We start from the raw sequence: 15537 nt of genomic DNA on the forward strand, positions 1-15537 counted from the left end.
ACTGTTCTAGTTCTGTATGTTGGGAATTGTAGTTGAATGGCGGGGGGGGGGGGGGGGGGGGCACTGCAGCAGAGCAAGAGTTGAAATACTGAGTGAAGCTAGGTGTAGGGTCTGAGGTTTGGGACAGCAACGAATGTGCAATGGATCTTCAAGAGCTGTCATAGGTTAGGATTGAAGTACTGATACACTGGAAGAGCCTTGGTTTTCATCTGCTTCAGTGTATATGAATCTTCTTGTACAAAGGGTTGGTATTGTCTTCAGAATGAGTATATGGCTTAACGACTGCCCAAAAGACAAATAGTTAGAAATCTCTCTTGAGAAAAATGAATCACGATGATGATTTATGTCAGGGGTTGGGACACACCTAGCCATTTCAGGATATCTGCAATGAATATGCATGAGATAAATTTGCATGCACTGTCTCCACTGAATGCAAATCTGTTTCATGCATATTCATTGTGGTTATTCTAAAGACCTAACTGGCTGGGTGTGTGCCCAGGACTTGGATGAAACCCTCTGATTTATGTGAACCTCCAAAGGGTTGATCTTCATACTGTCCGTCTCAGGAATGGACCTTTGTTTCTCTTTCACTACACCATTTCTTAATGAAAGGAAAGGAACTCAACTGAAAGGTCAAACTATGGTTCTGAAACCCTTTCACACTCTTGTGCAGGGACTGAAAGTGATAGGAAGGTAGCACAAGAAACCTACAGCATGCAGTGTTTGTGAACAGGATTGCCCAGCTCCAGGGTTTTGTTTACTGCAATAAGCAGCATTCGTGGAATTTTGCTGTCTGATCTTCATTGTTCTACCGCCACTCTCCCTGTACCTTCTTCCTTCTGCCTGCTTACATTTTCTCTTTTCAGGTTCCTGTTTTGGGAAGACACTCGCCAACTAAGAACCTCGTGAATGGGAGTCCTTCAAAGTGCCCCCGTTACATGAAGGTGCGGAACTGGGAAACAGGGGCGGTGCTCCATGATACCCTGCATTTCAAGAGTGCTATGGTAGGTACAAGGACGGTCCTACTGTAGGTGACCCTTGCCCTGATTGCATCATTGCTTAGATCTTGGTTGTTGTAGGTGGAACATCTGTTGATCCAGTTGTGCCTGTTCCCGTAGAAGTGCTATCAAAATTCCTAAAAGCATCAGCGTATCAGTTTCTGAAATGTACTGGTCGATGAGATGACCTGGTGCAGAAAGTCCAGGAAGAGTTGAACACAATGTAACATCAGTGTGGCATAATGATGACTTTGGGGCTTATTTTCAAAGCATTTAGACTTACAGAGTTCCATAGTAACCTATAGAACTGTGTAACTCTAAGTGCTTTGAAAATATGCCTCCACATGTTCTTTCAATAAGCCACCTTCCAGATGCTATTCTCCCTTCTCTCTTGACGTTTTTCACCCTTTTCAACCCCCCCCCTTCCTTCTAGGATGAACAAGTCACATGAGCAGGGCCGCCGAGAGACAGAGGAGGGCCCAGGACAGGGCCGCCGCCCCCCCGCCCCCCACACACACACACACTCGGGCCACAGTCACTGCTGCTGCCTCTCCCCCCTCCCCACTCGGGCCACAGTCACTGCTGCTGCCTCTCCCCCCTCCCCACTTGGGCTGCCCCTTTACCTTCTTGCATCTGCTCTGTCTATCACTGTCCTGCTCCTGTGTGTCACAACCCAGATTATCTCATTAATGCAATCACTCAGGCCCCGACATGCAGGAGCAAAAGAGAGACAGGCCAAGGGAGCAGAACTTTCTGCCTGCCTCCAGAAGCCTTGCTGGTGCTGGGCCCTCCTTGGAGGCCACACCCGGGGAATCTTGCCCCTCCCTCTTTCTGGTGGCCTTGCACATGAAATTACCCACACTCCTCCCACTCTGCATCCCTACAGGTTGGCAGCAGGAGATTCGTTTAATCTGATATCTTCTCCTACTGCACTGAGACCAAATCCACAGCTCTTATTTTGAGATTTGGCTTGAGGAGGATTGAGTTATAGGTACCCCTCAGCTTCTACCTGTACCTGGGAGGATGAGGAGTGTGGAAAATGGAGGGAAAGTGAGAATTAGGGGAAAGATTGTGGCCCGATGCCACTTGCCACATGACATCCAGGGCAGATGCCCCATTTGCCACTCCCTAGTCCCAGCCCTGTCTACTCTAATTCAGTTGACATTTGGATGTGCATATTTTTAGTGCTCCTTAAAAAAAATCTGGTGCAAGCAAAATTGATTTAATTAACCTATGAATTAACAGTCATACGATCGGTCTGCATGCATTAGAGTTTGACTACATGTCAAAATGATTTTATTAAACTTAGGTGCGTATTTTTCAGAAGCACTGTTCTGGTTTTTTTTGACCTGTATAAACTGGTATTTAGATGTTAATATTATATAAATGTTTAAATCCCAATTTTACAAAGGTGGGATAGACACATTTAAAATTGTAACACATGCATCTGGCAAGGGGGTGAATAGACATTTACGTCCACAAAATGAACGTGGAACGTTACGCCTGCTACTTCAGGATGCTCCACTCGAGAGAGTGCGTGAGGTCGTCCCTTAATCCCCTCCGAAAATTGCTTTGGAAAAATGATTCTAAAATGGCTGACACAAACATTCATGTTGCTAGTTCATAATGTAAATGCTTTTGTGTTTGTTTTGGCCTTTCTTCATATTTAGATAAATGCTCCTGCTGCTCGTCTATTTTACCACATGTTGGCAGGTCTTGTAAAATATAAACCGAACTGGATGTCTCAATTCTGATTTGTACATCTTTTCTAAAAGTTTCTAAAATGAAAAAAACCAAAAAAAATTGAGAAAATGTAAAAAACAAATCCAAAAATGAACCATTATTTAGCTTATACTCTTCCCTAATTCACGCTGTGCCTCTCTGTAGAGGAATTAGGAAGCTGCAAGAATGGTACATGGTACAATCTCACAACCAGGCCTAGCAGTTCACCTGTCAAACATAAACCCACATGGATGTTAGTCCTTGATCACTATAAACTATGCCTTCTCCTGGTTTCACTAGTCCTTGTACAATATATCTTATGTGAACTCCTCAAAGATTAGACTGGTTTATTAGATTCAGGATTTGTTCTCATGTTTCTTCGTTGTCACTGGGACCCTCTAGATACCAGGTCAGGGTCACGTTGGGCAGCTCAGGCTTCTGTTGCCAACAAGGAAGTCTGTTCATGGGATGCACATCAGTGCTGTGCTCTTAAGAAGCGGGACGAAACAGAATACTACTACTACTACTACTACTTAACATTTCTAGAGCGCTACTAGGGTTATGCAGCGCTGTACAGATTAACATAAATTGACATAAAGGACAGTCCCTGCTCCAAGGAGCTTACAATCTAAAGGGCGAAATGTCAAGTAGGGGCAGTCCAGGTTTCCTGAATAGAGGTATGGTGGTTAGGTGCCGAAGGCGACATTGAAGAGGTGGGTTTTGAGCAAGGCTTTGAAGATGGGCAGGGAGGGCCTGGCGTATGGGCTCAGGGAGATTATTCCAGGCATGGGGTGAGGCGAGGCAGAAAGGGCGGAGCCTGGAGTTGGCAGTGGTGGAGAAGGGTACTGACAGGATGGATTTGTCTTGAGAGCGGAGGTTACGGGTAGGAACGTAAGGGGAGATGAGGGTAGAGCGGTAAGGAGGGGCTGTAGATCGAGTGCATTTGTAGGTTAAAAGGAGAAGCTTAATGAGTGTATCAGACAGAGAAGGGCTTGCATACTAAGAGTATCACCGTCTTCTCTTTTCTCAGCCAACGGCATGTACAGAGCAGATCTGTATGGGCTCCGTGATGACACCTTCTCAGCACATTCGCAAACCGGAAGATATTCGGACAAAAGAGGACCTGTTCCCCCTGGCCAAAGATTTCATCGATCAGTACTACTCATCCATTAAGAGGCGAGTCTCAGAGGGCAGGCAGTTAATGCCTTAGAAGTGCACAGCATATATAAAATACACACACGTATACACGTGAGCGCACATACATACACACACAACACATAAACACACAGAGACATATACACACAAAAACACATACACTCATAAACACGTATAGACATACACATTCATACACACATATATACACACACACACACTGTGTTATGTTTTTCTAATAGTCATGGTTATTGTGCTGTACAGCCAAATAAAAGGATTCCTAATTCTTTTTCCTGCTCTTCGGGCTGTTCTGGGTTACATTGTGTTGCGTATCTATACATGTTGTGCTATCTTTGTAGATCAGAAGGGACAAAACGCTTGTTTAGATCAGGAGACCTAGTGACTGATGAAAGAGTAGCACTGGAAGCTTGTAGCCAGATTGTGGCCGGTAATAACAGTGCCAGGCCCTGACTGCATTGGTGGCAGTAATAGGTTTCTGTATTTAGGTCAGTGGCAATGTCAGAATGTACTGGGTTGTAGCAAAACCAGGCTCCTGTAGTGAGTTTGGAGCACTGTCAGGTTGCAGAAGTTCCAGGGTCCTGAAGTGGGTCAATAACAGATTTTTGCCCCACCTTGTTTTCCTACATAAGCAGGTTTGACTCTAAAGCCTACAAAGAGAGACTGGAAGAGGTGACCAAGGAGATTGAAACAACGGGCACATACCAGCTGAAAGATACAGAGCTCATTTATGGAGCAAAGCATGCCTGGAGGAATGCTTCTCGATGCGTTGGGAGGATACAGTGGTCCAAACTGCAGGTAAGGTACCTACTCTTGGACAAGCCGCTGGTTCTAGAACCCAATAGTGCAATGATTCAGAAAGTGCATGAATTTTTTTTCATTCTGAATTCTGGAATTTCTAATATTCTATTTTCATGAAATTAAAAATGACACAATCCAACACTGTAGTGTAAAAGCTCTGGCTTGCGGGATGTTGGAGATGCATACAATCTTCCAAACAAGGCACTACAGATCCCACCTTTAGTACAAGTGTTTGATTCAACATGTCACACTTACCAGTAAGAATCCTTAGAGGTAACTTTAAAAAGGAGAGCATATGAATCACAAAATATTCATGTATTAGATTCCAAAAATAAGCCCCTGAATATTAAATTCAGAATGTAGCCTTTAATACCATCTGCTTACATTTCCTTTATTTATGTGTAATTGGAAACTTATACTGAACAACACATTCACACAATGTACAATTTTTTAAGAACTACTAAATTCTACAATATGCCGAACAGTTCGGACAGAACAGCAATGCAGCGTTATTGTATCCCGTAGGAAAATAAGATAAGACACACACTAATATGTCAAGTCCGGCATCCTGTGTCTGACAGTGCCTGTACAGATTACAAGTCCCCCCCCCCCCCCCCCCCACAGATCCCAAAAGTAGCTCATATCCAGGAATAACGATAGCTTGTCCAAATCTACCTGGCTATTCGTTTTTGGTGGACTTTTCCTTCAGCAACGTCTTTGGAGCCCTGCGATGTCAGTTGCCTTGACTACGTCCCTGGCAACAGATTCCATAGCTTCATTGTATGCTGCAAGAACCGTACTTTCAACGCTTTGCTTTCAGGCAGCTGGTTCTTACTTTCTTGGAGTGTCTGTTGTTTCACGGGTTAAACAACCATCCCTTAGTCAACCGTTCCATCTCTTCCTTGATTTTATAGACGTCTATCATATCCCTCTGTCTTCTCTTTTCCACGCTGAGCAGCCTTTATCTGTTTAGCCTTTCTTCATAGATGCCTACTTTCCTTAATAGAATAGGCTCTAAAGTGAATAGTCTGCGGTATCTTCAACTGTTGACAAGACCAAGCCAAGTAGCAGATATTACAGTACTCCAATTGTATCAACAATAAGAGCCTGAACTGCCAATTTAAATTCTTCAATACTAAGTGCAATTTTTTTTAATGAGAAAACAATGATTTCTCTCCTTGTTCCCCTGCTGATTAATACAGTGGCGTACCAAGGGGGGGCGGTCTGCCCCGGGTGCACGCTGCTGGGGGGGTGCCGCGGTGCGCGCCTGTCGGCTCCGAGTTCGCTAACTTTGCTCGTTTGCTGCAGCTCCCTCTGCCCCGAAACAGGCGCGCGCTGCGGCACCCCCCCCCCCCAGCGGCGTGCACCCAGGAGGGTGTCATTTCGCCGGGGGGGGGGCAGATGTGTCATTTCGCAGGGGAGGGCACACTGCACCCGGGGGGGGGGGGGGCGCATCGGCGATCCGCCCCGGGTGTCATCCAGGCTAGGAAAGCCACTGGATTAATATTCCCCTTTACGTTCCCCATCCTGCTTAGTTTTCCACTGTTAGTCAATGCTCCCCTTGTTTAACCTTTTTTCGCTTTATCTGTATCTTCATAATTTGTAATTCCTCCTAATTTTCTGTAAGCCACATTGTGCCTGCATGTGTGGGAAAATGTGGGATATAAATGAACCATAAATAAATAAATAAATTTTTGTGGCTGTAGAGACAAAGTATTATCTCTATACATCTGTCTCTATCTATCTATATTATCTCTATCCAATGAGTGGAAGAGTGGCCTAATAGTTAGTGCAGCGGACTTTGATCCCAGCATCATGGGTTTGGTTCCCACTGCAGCTCCTTGTGACCCTGGGCAATTCACTTAACCCTCCATTGCCTCAGGTACAAAAACCAACCAACATTGTGAGCACTCTAGGGGACAGAGATAATTGGATTGTAAGCCACATTGAACCTGAACTCTGGGATAATAAGGGATACAAATGTCATAATAAATAAAATACTGCAAAAAATTTGATAACTGACGAGAATTTATATTGTGTTTATGCAATACAAATAGACTGTGGAATATTTGTGATTTTTGATCCCCTCAGCCAAACAACTGCTTGGCTAAAGGGATCAATAGCAATGCCCCTTGATTGGACTGCAAGGCATAAGAACATACATAGCAGTCTATCTTGTTTTTTTAGGTACAGTAGACTACTGCCTTGGATCACCTGAAAGACAAACGGTGATATCTTAAATTGTGCTTGCGATTGAACTGGTAGCCTCATTACCTCTCTACCGTCATCTCCCCTTACGCTCCCACCCGAAACCTCCGCTCACTGGACAAATCCCTCCTCGCAGTTCCCTTCTTCACCACCGCCAACTCCAGGCTCCGCCCTTTCTGCCTCGCCTCACCCTATGCTTGGAATAAACTTCCTGAGCCCATTCGCCAAGCCCCCTCCCTGCCCATCTTCAAATCTTTGCTCAAAGCCCACCTCTTCAATGTCGCATTCGGCACCTAACCTTTATGCTTCTATTCAGGAAATCTAGACTGCCCCAAATTGACTGCCCTATTTGACTGACTGTACACTTGTCCTTTAGATTGTAAGCTCCTTGAGCAGGGACTGTCCTTCTATGTTAAAATGTACAGCGCTGCGTAACCCTAGTAGCGCTTTAGAAATGTTAAGTAGTAGTAGCCAGTGCTGGACACATAATAGGGGATTGCAGAAATCCATCTAGACTGTTCCAAGACCACCTGAGCAGCTGTATTTGGGCTATCCATATTCTATGAGTCATCCATGCAGGAAGGCCAATGTTACAACTATGGCTTGTGGAGTCCTTGGTGAGCTTTAAATCACCCCCTGAAAACATTTTTATTTACATAAGAACATAAGAGTAGCCATATTGGGTCAGACCAATGGTCCATCGAGCCCATTATTCTGCTTCCAAAATTGGCCAATCCAGGTCACAAGTACCTGACAGAAACCCAATTAGTAGCAACATTCCATGCTACCGATCCCAGGGCAAGCAGTGGCTTCCCTCATGTCCATCTCAATAACAGACTATGGACTTTTCCTCCAGGAACTTGTCCAAACCTTTTTTAAACCCAGATATGCTAACCACTGTTACCACACTCTCTGGCAACGAGTTCTAGAGCTTCACTATTATTTGAGTGAAAAAATATTTCCTCCTATTTGTTTTAAAAGTATTTCCATGTAATTTCATTAAGTGTCCCCTGGTGTTTGTACTTTTTGAAAGAGTGAAAAATCGGTTCAGTTCTTTTCGTTCTACACCACTCAGGATTTTATAGCACCCCCCCCCCCCCCCCCCGGAGTGCGTACTTATATGGGAAAGCGGCGAGGGATGGGCGGGAGGGCCTAAACGCCCCGAGTGCATGTTGCTGGGAGCTGCGTCGGCTCCGCTTGTTCCCTACTCTCTCTGCCCCGGAGCAGGAAGTAACCTGTTCCGGGGCAGAGAGAGCAGTGAGCCAGCGGAGCCAACACCCCCCCCCCCCCAGCAGAGTGCACCCGGGGCGGACCGCCCCACCGCCCCCCCCCCCCCTTCCTACGCCACTGGTTCTACCAATGAACATACCTGGCTTTCTTCCACCATTATTGAAACCTCTCTTATCAGGATTCCCTAAAGATTCTGTTTCAATAGTATCCTTCAAGGATACTCCACACCGAACCATCCGCTCCCGGGCGACTGTCAGCTTTCCCTCCATTCTAGTTTAAAAGCTGCTCTATCTCCAGAATGCAAACTCATCATAATTCCAAGCCTTTGTGCTCGATGATGGGTACTTCAATCTTTGCAGCACTGGTGTGTTTTTCCTTTTCTCTATCTTCTTCCTCTGTATATTCCTATAATTGAATGTTATAAACCCTTTAGAAGACATATTTGATGGGTGGCATATCAAATGTTAATAAAACTTGAAACTTATTTTGTCTGATCAACTGGCAGCAGTAAAGTGAGCTGTGCAGTCCCCCAGAGTCTTGCTCATATCTGAAGTCCCTGGGGACATTGACACGGTCTCTGGGTTTTAAATCATTCCTCTAAACAGGTGATACGCAGATCGTTTTTCCTTTGAGCTAATTCCAAGCAGGATCTTAAATAGGATTTGGTGGAGATTTTAAATTGGACAGTGTTGGACAAGTTACTTCAAATGGGACAATGTTGGACAATTTCCACATATTAAACCGAATGGTTTCACAGCTAGCTCCAATCTGATATGAAGAGATTCAGGTACATTTCAGTTGACTAAACTGGCGAGAGAATTAGGTTTTACTTGAATTCACACCTAAATTTAGAGGTCAGATTTCTCAAGTTGTAGGCTTTGTTTGGTGAAGACGTTGCTTCATTATTTTGGATATAACCTCACTTAGAGGGCTGTTTACTAAACTGAGGTAAAATTTGCCATTAACATGCACTAATTGCAAAACTTAATGAGAGTTAACAGCAAAAACTCCACAGTAATGTGTTATAGGCAAAACGGGGGGAAGCAGTCATGATGTTCACATGAATTAATGGAGCAGCTGTTACCATGGAAGCTGTAAACTGCACCGCTGGAGATGCAATTAAACTATCATGGTAACAGCCTGCTCTTGCCATTAACATGATGAAATCCCATGTTAGGTATTTAGCATGAAATTAATGCATGTTAACAATATTTACTAGGGATCCCTTTTAATAAGCGGCGGGTTTACCGCTTGCTAAACAGGAAGTACCGCTGGGTTACCACAGCAGCCCGGCGGTACATCCCACCCCTAGCACACCGTCATATCCGGCCCTACAAAAATATATTTATTATTGTAGCGCCAGAGTGTACCCGGCAGTAATCGGGCATTGCTACGTGCTGCCCGGTTATACCGTCGGGTTAGCGCCACCTCAGTGGGTGGCGGTAAGGGCTCCTTCCCAAAACGGCCGCACGGCAAGTGCTTTACTTATTGCACGGCCATTTCCTGCAGGAAAAAGAGACTTCCCTTTTACTCGCTGCAAGAGCAGGCCCCCTTTTGCTGCAGCTTTGTAAAAGGGGCCCCTAAGTGTATTAAAACCAGCTAATGCTCTTTAGTAAGCAGACCTCTTTGATCTCTAATACAAGCCCTAGTTATATCTCATTTGGATAACACAGGGCCTACGACACTAAAAATTCATGAATGAGAAAAATTATAACGGACAGTATGAAGAGAAGGAACTGTAAGATTGTAAGCCTGGGAGGAACAAAGAACCCTAGCAGGAGAGTAGGGAGTAAGTAGGCAGGAAAAATAGAGAGGGATGCCAGAGCAGGGGCGTATCTGGAGTCCGGCGGTAGGAGGGGCCAGAGCCAGAGGAAGGGGGCGCATTTTAGCCCCCCCCCCCCGCCGCTGCCACCACCACCAACGACTCTCTCCACCCCCCCCCCCCACAGTCAACCCTCCCCCGCTGCTTACCTTTGCTGGCGGGGGGCCCCAACCCCCGCCAGCCGAGGTCCGCTTCCTCCTGCCTTTAAAAATATTTCTTCCGCTGGCGGGGGACCCCAACCCCCCGCCAGCCGACCCGAAGTCTTCATATTTCTTCTTTGTCCGACTCCTCCGTGGCCATGCTGTAAGTAACGCTGTTGATTGAATCCAGTTCGGAGTCTGATGTCGCAGCACAGTTCGGAGTCTGACATCGCAGCACGTTGTACGTTCGGAGTCTGACGTCGCAGCACGTTGTACATGCGTACAACGTGCTGCAGCGTCAGACTCCGAACTGGATTCAATCAACAGCGTTACTTACAGCATGGCCACGGAGGAGTCGGACGAAGAAGAAATATGAAGACTTCGGGTCGGCTGGCAGGGGGTTGGGGCGAAATCTGTGGGGGCCCAGGCCCCTGTGGCCCCACGCAGATACGCCCCTGTGCCAGAGTGAGACTTTGGTTACCTATTACTAGTAGGATTATTTTCAAGCTGCTCACTTTGGTACACAACATTCTTCTTTCAAGAGTGGTGTGACACGATCAAGCGTATGGAGTCTGCTATGAGCTTTACTTCCGCATTTTGGACAAGTTGTAGGCAATAAAAATAAAAATCTACCCAATGTTAAGACCATGCTAGATATCCTGGGCTATTGACGTCTCTCCAATAAAACAGTGTTGTCCACCAGATGAAATGCTGATGTAAAATCCAGCAGAATTGGGAAAGCCTGATCCCCTTGGATTATATAGCATAGAATCTCATCATGGACTGTCATCAACACTATCTCAGTGCCGTGGCCTATCCTGAGGCTTGCTTGAGAGAATCCAGCTTCTCGATGTCTTCTAAAAAAAAAAAAACAAGTCAATTTTAAATTGGCAGTACACTGAATGAGTTCTTCTAAAAAGGGGACTATTGGACACCAGCCTACGTGATGCAAGGTTGACAATCAAATGCAGCAACCTGTCACTTACAAAGATGCACAGGAACAGCTCGGACCTTCCACTCTGCTCAGCTCCAGGGGAATTGCTAGAGAGCCAGAGGACTACAAACACAGGCCCTGAAATCCCCAAGATCCCAGATCCGGATGCAGGTGTGTCTGTATACGGAAGTCCCAAGAGAACGTCCCAAAACAGTAATGAGCATTATACTCTTTGCATTCAGAGAATATAGGCTGCTGTAGCCAGTTAGAAAGTTCAAAAACATGTTTTTCACAGGTGTACGTTGGATACGTTTTTCCCAGGGGAGAAAAGATAAGATTTATTTTGTCTAACAGTGTCTGCACATGCTGTCCATAAAAGAAATATGCACGAAAAATATGTTTTCATACACTAGTCTGGGTAATCTCCCTCTAAAGCAGAAAATATTGAGAGAAAGAAAAACATTTTAAAAACTGTAAAGTCATTCTAGCTTTTAGCTTACGTCTCCAGCCTGACTTTTCCCTAGAGTAACCATGATTTTCTAGCCTGCCTCACTATAACTCTCACAAGACTTTTTTTTTTAATAGAGACAATGATGGAAAGTGTGGATGTTGTAGAAATACCCCTTTCTCCAACAACTACACCACAATACTCAGCTTTGCAACTTGTTCTGGTAGACCGTTTAAGAGCCAGGAGTGGTAAGAGTTCAATTCTGGTAGCCGTAGCTCAAAAAAGATGTAGCAGAATTAGAAAAGATTCAAAGAAGAGCAACCAAAATGAGAAAGGGGATGGAACTCCTCCCGTATGAGGAAAGGCTAAAGAGGTTAGGGCTCTTCAGCTGAGGGGGGAGATATGATTGAGGTCTACAAAATCCTAAGTTGTATGGAGCAGGTGGCGGTGAATCAAATTTTCACTCGTTCAGAAAATACAAAGACCAGGGGACAATCAATGAAATTTCATGGAAATACGTTTAAAAACAAATAGGAAGAATATTTTTTCACTCAAAGAATAGTTAAGCTCTGGAACTTCTTGCTGGAGGATGTTGTAACAGCGGTTAGCGTATCCGGGTTTTAAAAAAAAGATTTGGACAAGTTCCCGGAGGAAAAGTTTAGTCTGTTATTGAGATGGACATGGGGAAGCCAGTGCTTGTGCTGGGATTGGTAGCATGGAATGGTGCTGCTATTTGGGTTTCTGCCAGGTAATTGTGGCCTGGATTGGCCACTGCTGGAAGCAGGGTACTGGGCTAGATGGACCACTGGTCTGACCCAGTATGAATATTCTTATGTTTTTAGGTTCTTAAGAGTCAAGGAAATAAAAATAGATTTCAAACTTGTCACAACTGCCATCACTTGCAATAATGACAGTTGATCAAAATGTTCTAGCTATACTTGTGAAAGACCAGGCACAATTTTTGTTCTGAGGTGGACGATTTTCAGGCAGGCCAGTTTTCCAGTTTCTTAGAATTATTCCCTGGCTACTAACATTTATGCAGTGCTGATCATGACTGACCCTGGACCCACTGTGTAATGATATCACTTAGCCAACAAGATGTAGGCTCAAGTCATAGATCTTTTGCTGGTTACACATGCTTCAACTTTCAGCTAATGTCGGAGTGCTGTGTGCAACCAACATTTTGTTATAGATTTCTGGGTTTCTGCTTGCCCTGTGGCCGTTCATTGAACAAACAGAGCATGAAGGATTCACTGAATGTCATTTGTTGAGAGGAGTAGCTAATGAGCCACATACCAAGCCTACATACCATAGAGGAACTGAAGCAATCCACTCAGCCCAGGCTAGCAAATATAGAACTTGAATTGCTTCCATGTTTTTGGGGTTTTTTTCCTGTTGCCTGGCCTAAGAATGCAAGCTGGCATCACTTTCAGTCATACAATTTTCCTCTCAATATGAATACCAATAAATCACACTTTGGGTTTCTAGGAATATCCTATGCAGCTATCCTCTCCTAGACAGTCTCTTGTCAAAATGTTTGCATCCACATGGACCATATCCCCTCCAATGTCCACAAGAGACTGAGTCATGAATTGTATCCACTCTTCTCAGACGCTGATAAATCCTATTGAAGGAACCTATGTATTGTCAGAAACTCTTGACACGTCTTCCAACTTGTAAATGATTTCAAACATCATTCATATGTTTCTTTTCTACACTATCTCCCTGCTCACAGTTCTGACAAGCTGTTTCTAACACTTCTCAGGACTAAGTGGAGAAGTGGCCTAGTGGTTAGAGCACTGGTCTTGCAATCCAGAGGTGGCTGGTTCAAATCCCACTGCTGCTCCTTGTGATTTTGGGCAAGTGGAGGAGTGGCCTAGTGGTTAGGGTGGTGGACTTTGGTCCTGAGGAACTAAGTTCGATTCCCAGCACAGGCAGATCCTTGTGACTCTGGGCAAGTCACTTAACCCTCCATTGCCTGCTGCATTGAGCCTGCCATGAGTGGGAAAGCGCGGGGTACAAATTTAACAAAAAAAATAAATAAAATAAAGTCACTTAACCCTCCATTGCCTCAGATACAAACTTAGATTGTGAGCCCTCCTGGGACAGAGAAATATCCAGAGTACCTGAATGTAACTCACCTTGAGCTACTATTGAAAAAGGTGTGAGCAAAATCTAAATAAATAAATAAAGATTCTAGAATTCTAAAGAATAACAAGATTCCATGCAGAATGTCAAAGTGTAGCAACATTCCATGTAGAACCCCAAAGAGTAACAAGATTCTTTGGGGTGGAGGAGTGGCCTAGTGGTTAGAGCACCAGTCTTGCAATCCAGAGGCGGCCAGTTCAAATCCCACTGCTGCTCCTTGTGATCTTGGGTAAGTCACTTAACCCTCCATTGCCTCAGGTACAAACTTAGATTGTGAGCCCTCCTGGGACAGAGAAATATCCAGAGTACCTGAATGTAACTCACCTTGAGCTACTACTGGAAAAGGTGGGAGCAAAATCTAAATAAATAAATAAGGATCTGCTAATTGATATTATTGCAGTCACCCCATCACAGCTTCTGAAGTGTTCCACAGCACCTACTTCTTTCCTTCAGCCTTGCTGTCCCATCTGAAGAGGGGACTCATGATCTTAAAGCTTGTGTATATCACTGCCTCTGGATAGTTCATACATTGGTACAATAAACAGAAGTTCATTTCTGAGGACACTGATCTCTGATTTCCTAAAGAGTAGCACTGATTACAAATCATTGAAAATCAATGAGATTCAAAGCTGCCAAGTCACCCAGTTCCAGCAGGGAAGTTTTAGGTCTGTGCTGGATTTCTAACAGCCACATCATGGGTAGCAATTAGGGACTGCAGATGAAATGCTTTGGGGTGTAAGTGACCAAAAAGTCTCCCTCTTGGAACTGGGTAACTTGGCAGCTTCAGAGATTACTTGACGTTGTCCTGACGTGCTATTTGAGGTGGCTGGTAGAGGACAGAGGGGAGAATTTTGAAAGAGGCAGTAGGGGAGAGAAAACAGTAGTTAATTCCTAAGTCTATCCCCTTTCACCTTCATCCTATGCTCCCTTGTTCCAGAGTTTCCTTTCAGTTGAAAGAGACTCTCCTCCTGTGCGTTTATACCACATATGTAAATGCCGAAGGTCCAGCTACGCCCTGTTCTGTAAGTAAGTGAGTATTTTACAGCTGGACATTCGCATGGACAGAGTGTGGACAGGACTCATGTATCTCCCAGCTCTATCATATATATGTATATGCCCTGGCACCTACATTCCTTTATATAACAGGCTGCACATAGGACAGTCTATAAGTGGGCATCTTGGTTTAGAAGCCCTGATTACAAGCGTTTGGACTGAGCCCTAGTCTATAACAATATCTCTGGGTCCGACCCTGAAGGAAGAAGCTGAGAAAAAGATAAGTAGAATGAAAGGAACCAGCTTCGGGGATTGTTTAAGGAAAGAACAAACTTGTTAACTCCAAAGAGCAGCGAGAGTCGAGAGTCAGATTTCAGTGTCGAGCAGAAAACCTGCATTAAGCCTGTAATGCCCATTGCTGTAGATTTATTTTTCTTCCCTTTCAATAATTGATATTCTTTGGTAAGTGAGATACTGTTTTTATGTTAAGAATTGTATTTTATTAAAAAGAGAAACAAAGAAATATGCACAACTATACAATACTGAAATCGCAACCACATTTTATGAAGAGAACACGTCCCCCCCCCCCCGCACCCACCCAGACCCAAACCACCTACACAAGAACAAATCCCTTGCCAACCTGAGTCAATCGTGTTATTCCTTCAAGAGAGATACTGTGTTTAAATTGTGCAAATGAAGGAGGCAATTTGATAAGAGTCACCCCGAATTGGGTACCAGAAATCTGAGCTCTAAGCTAGTACTTCTCTAATGGCAAATTTAAATACCCAAGTTGTTCTAAAATACCAGCGTAAATCAGCAATAGCGCACCTAAAGTTAGTCTGACCACTCACGCTTACTCTATGGCAGGATAAGAGTGAGAACAGAATAAGGCATCCAACATGGCATCCAAATTATTCATGGTG

At 44.6% G+C, this 15537-nt stretch overlaps 1 protein-coding gene across 1 annotated transcript in view; it reads left to right on the forward strand.

Moving 5' to 3' along the window:
- NOS1 (nitric oxide synthase 1) overlaps positions 1-15537 on the forward strand; it is a 182466-nt gene that overhangs the window by 55781 nt on the left and 111148 nt on the right. Inside the window, exons 3-5 of the mRNA XM_030219764.1 lie at positions 867-1004; positions 3751-3896; positions 4526-4688. Coding sequence (XP_030075624.1) covers positions 867-1004; positions 3751-3896; positions 4526-4688 — 447 coding nt within the window. The remainder of the gene's footprint in view (positions 1-866; positions 1005-3750; positions 3897-4525; positions 4689-15537) is intronic.

This window comes from Microcaecilia unicolor, chromosome 11, assembly GCF_901765095.1.
Source record: "Microcaecilia unicolor chromosome 11, aMicUni1.1, whole genome shotgun sequence".
NCBI classification, from domain to species: Eukaryota; Metazoa; Chordata; class Amphibia; order Gymnophiona; family Siphonopidae; genus Microcaecilia; species Microcaecilia unicolor.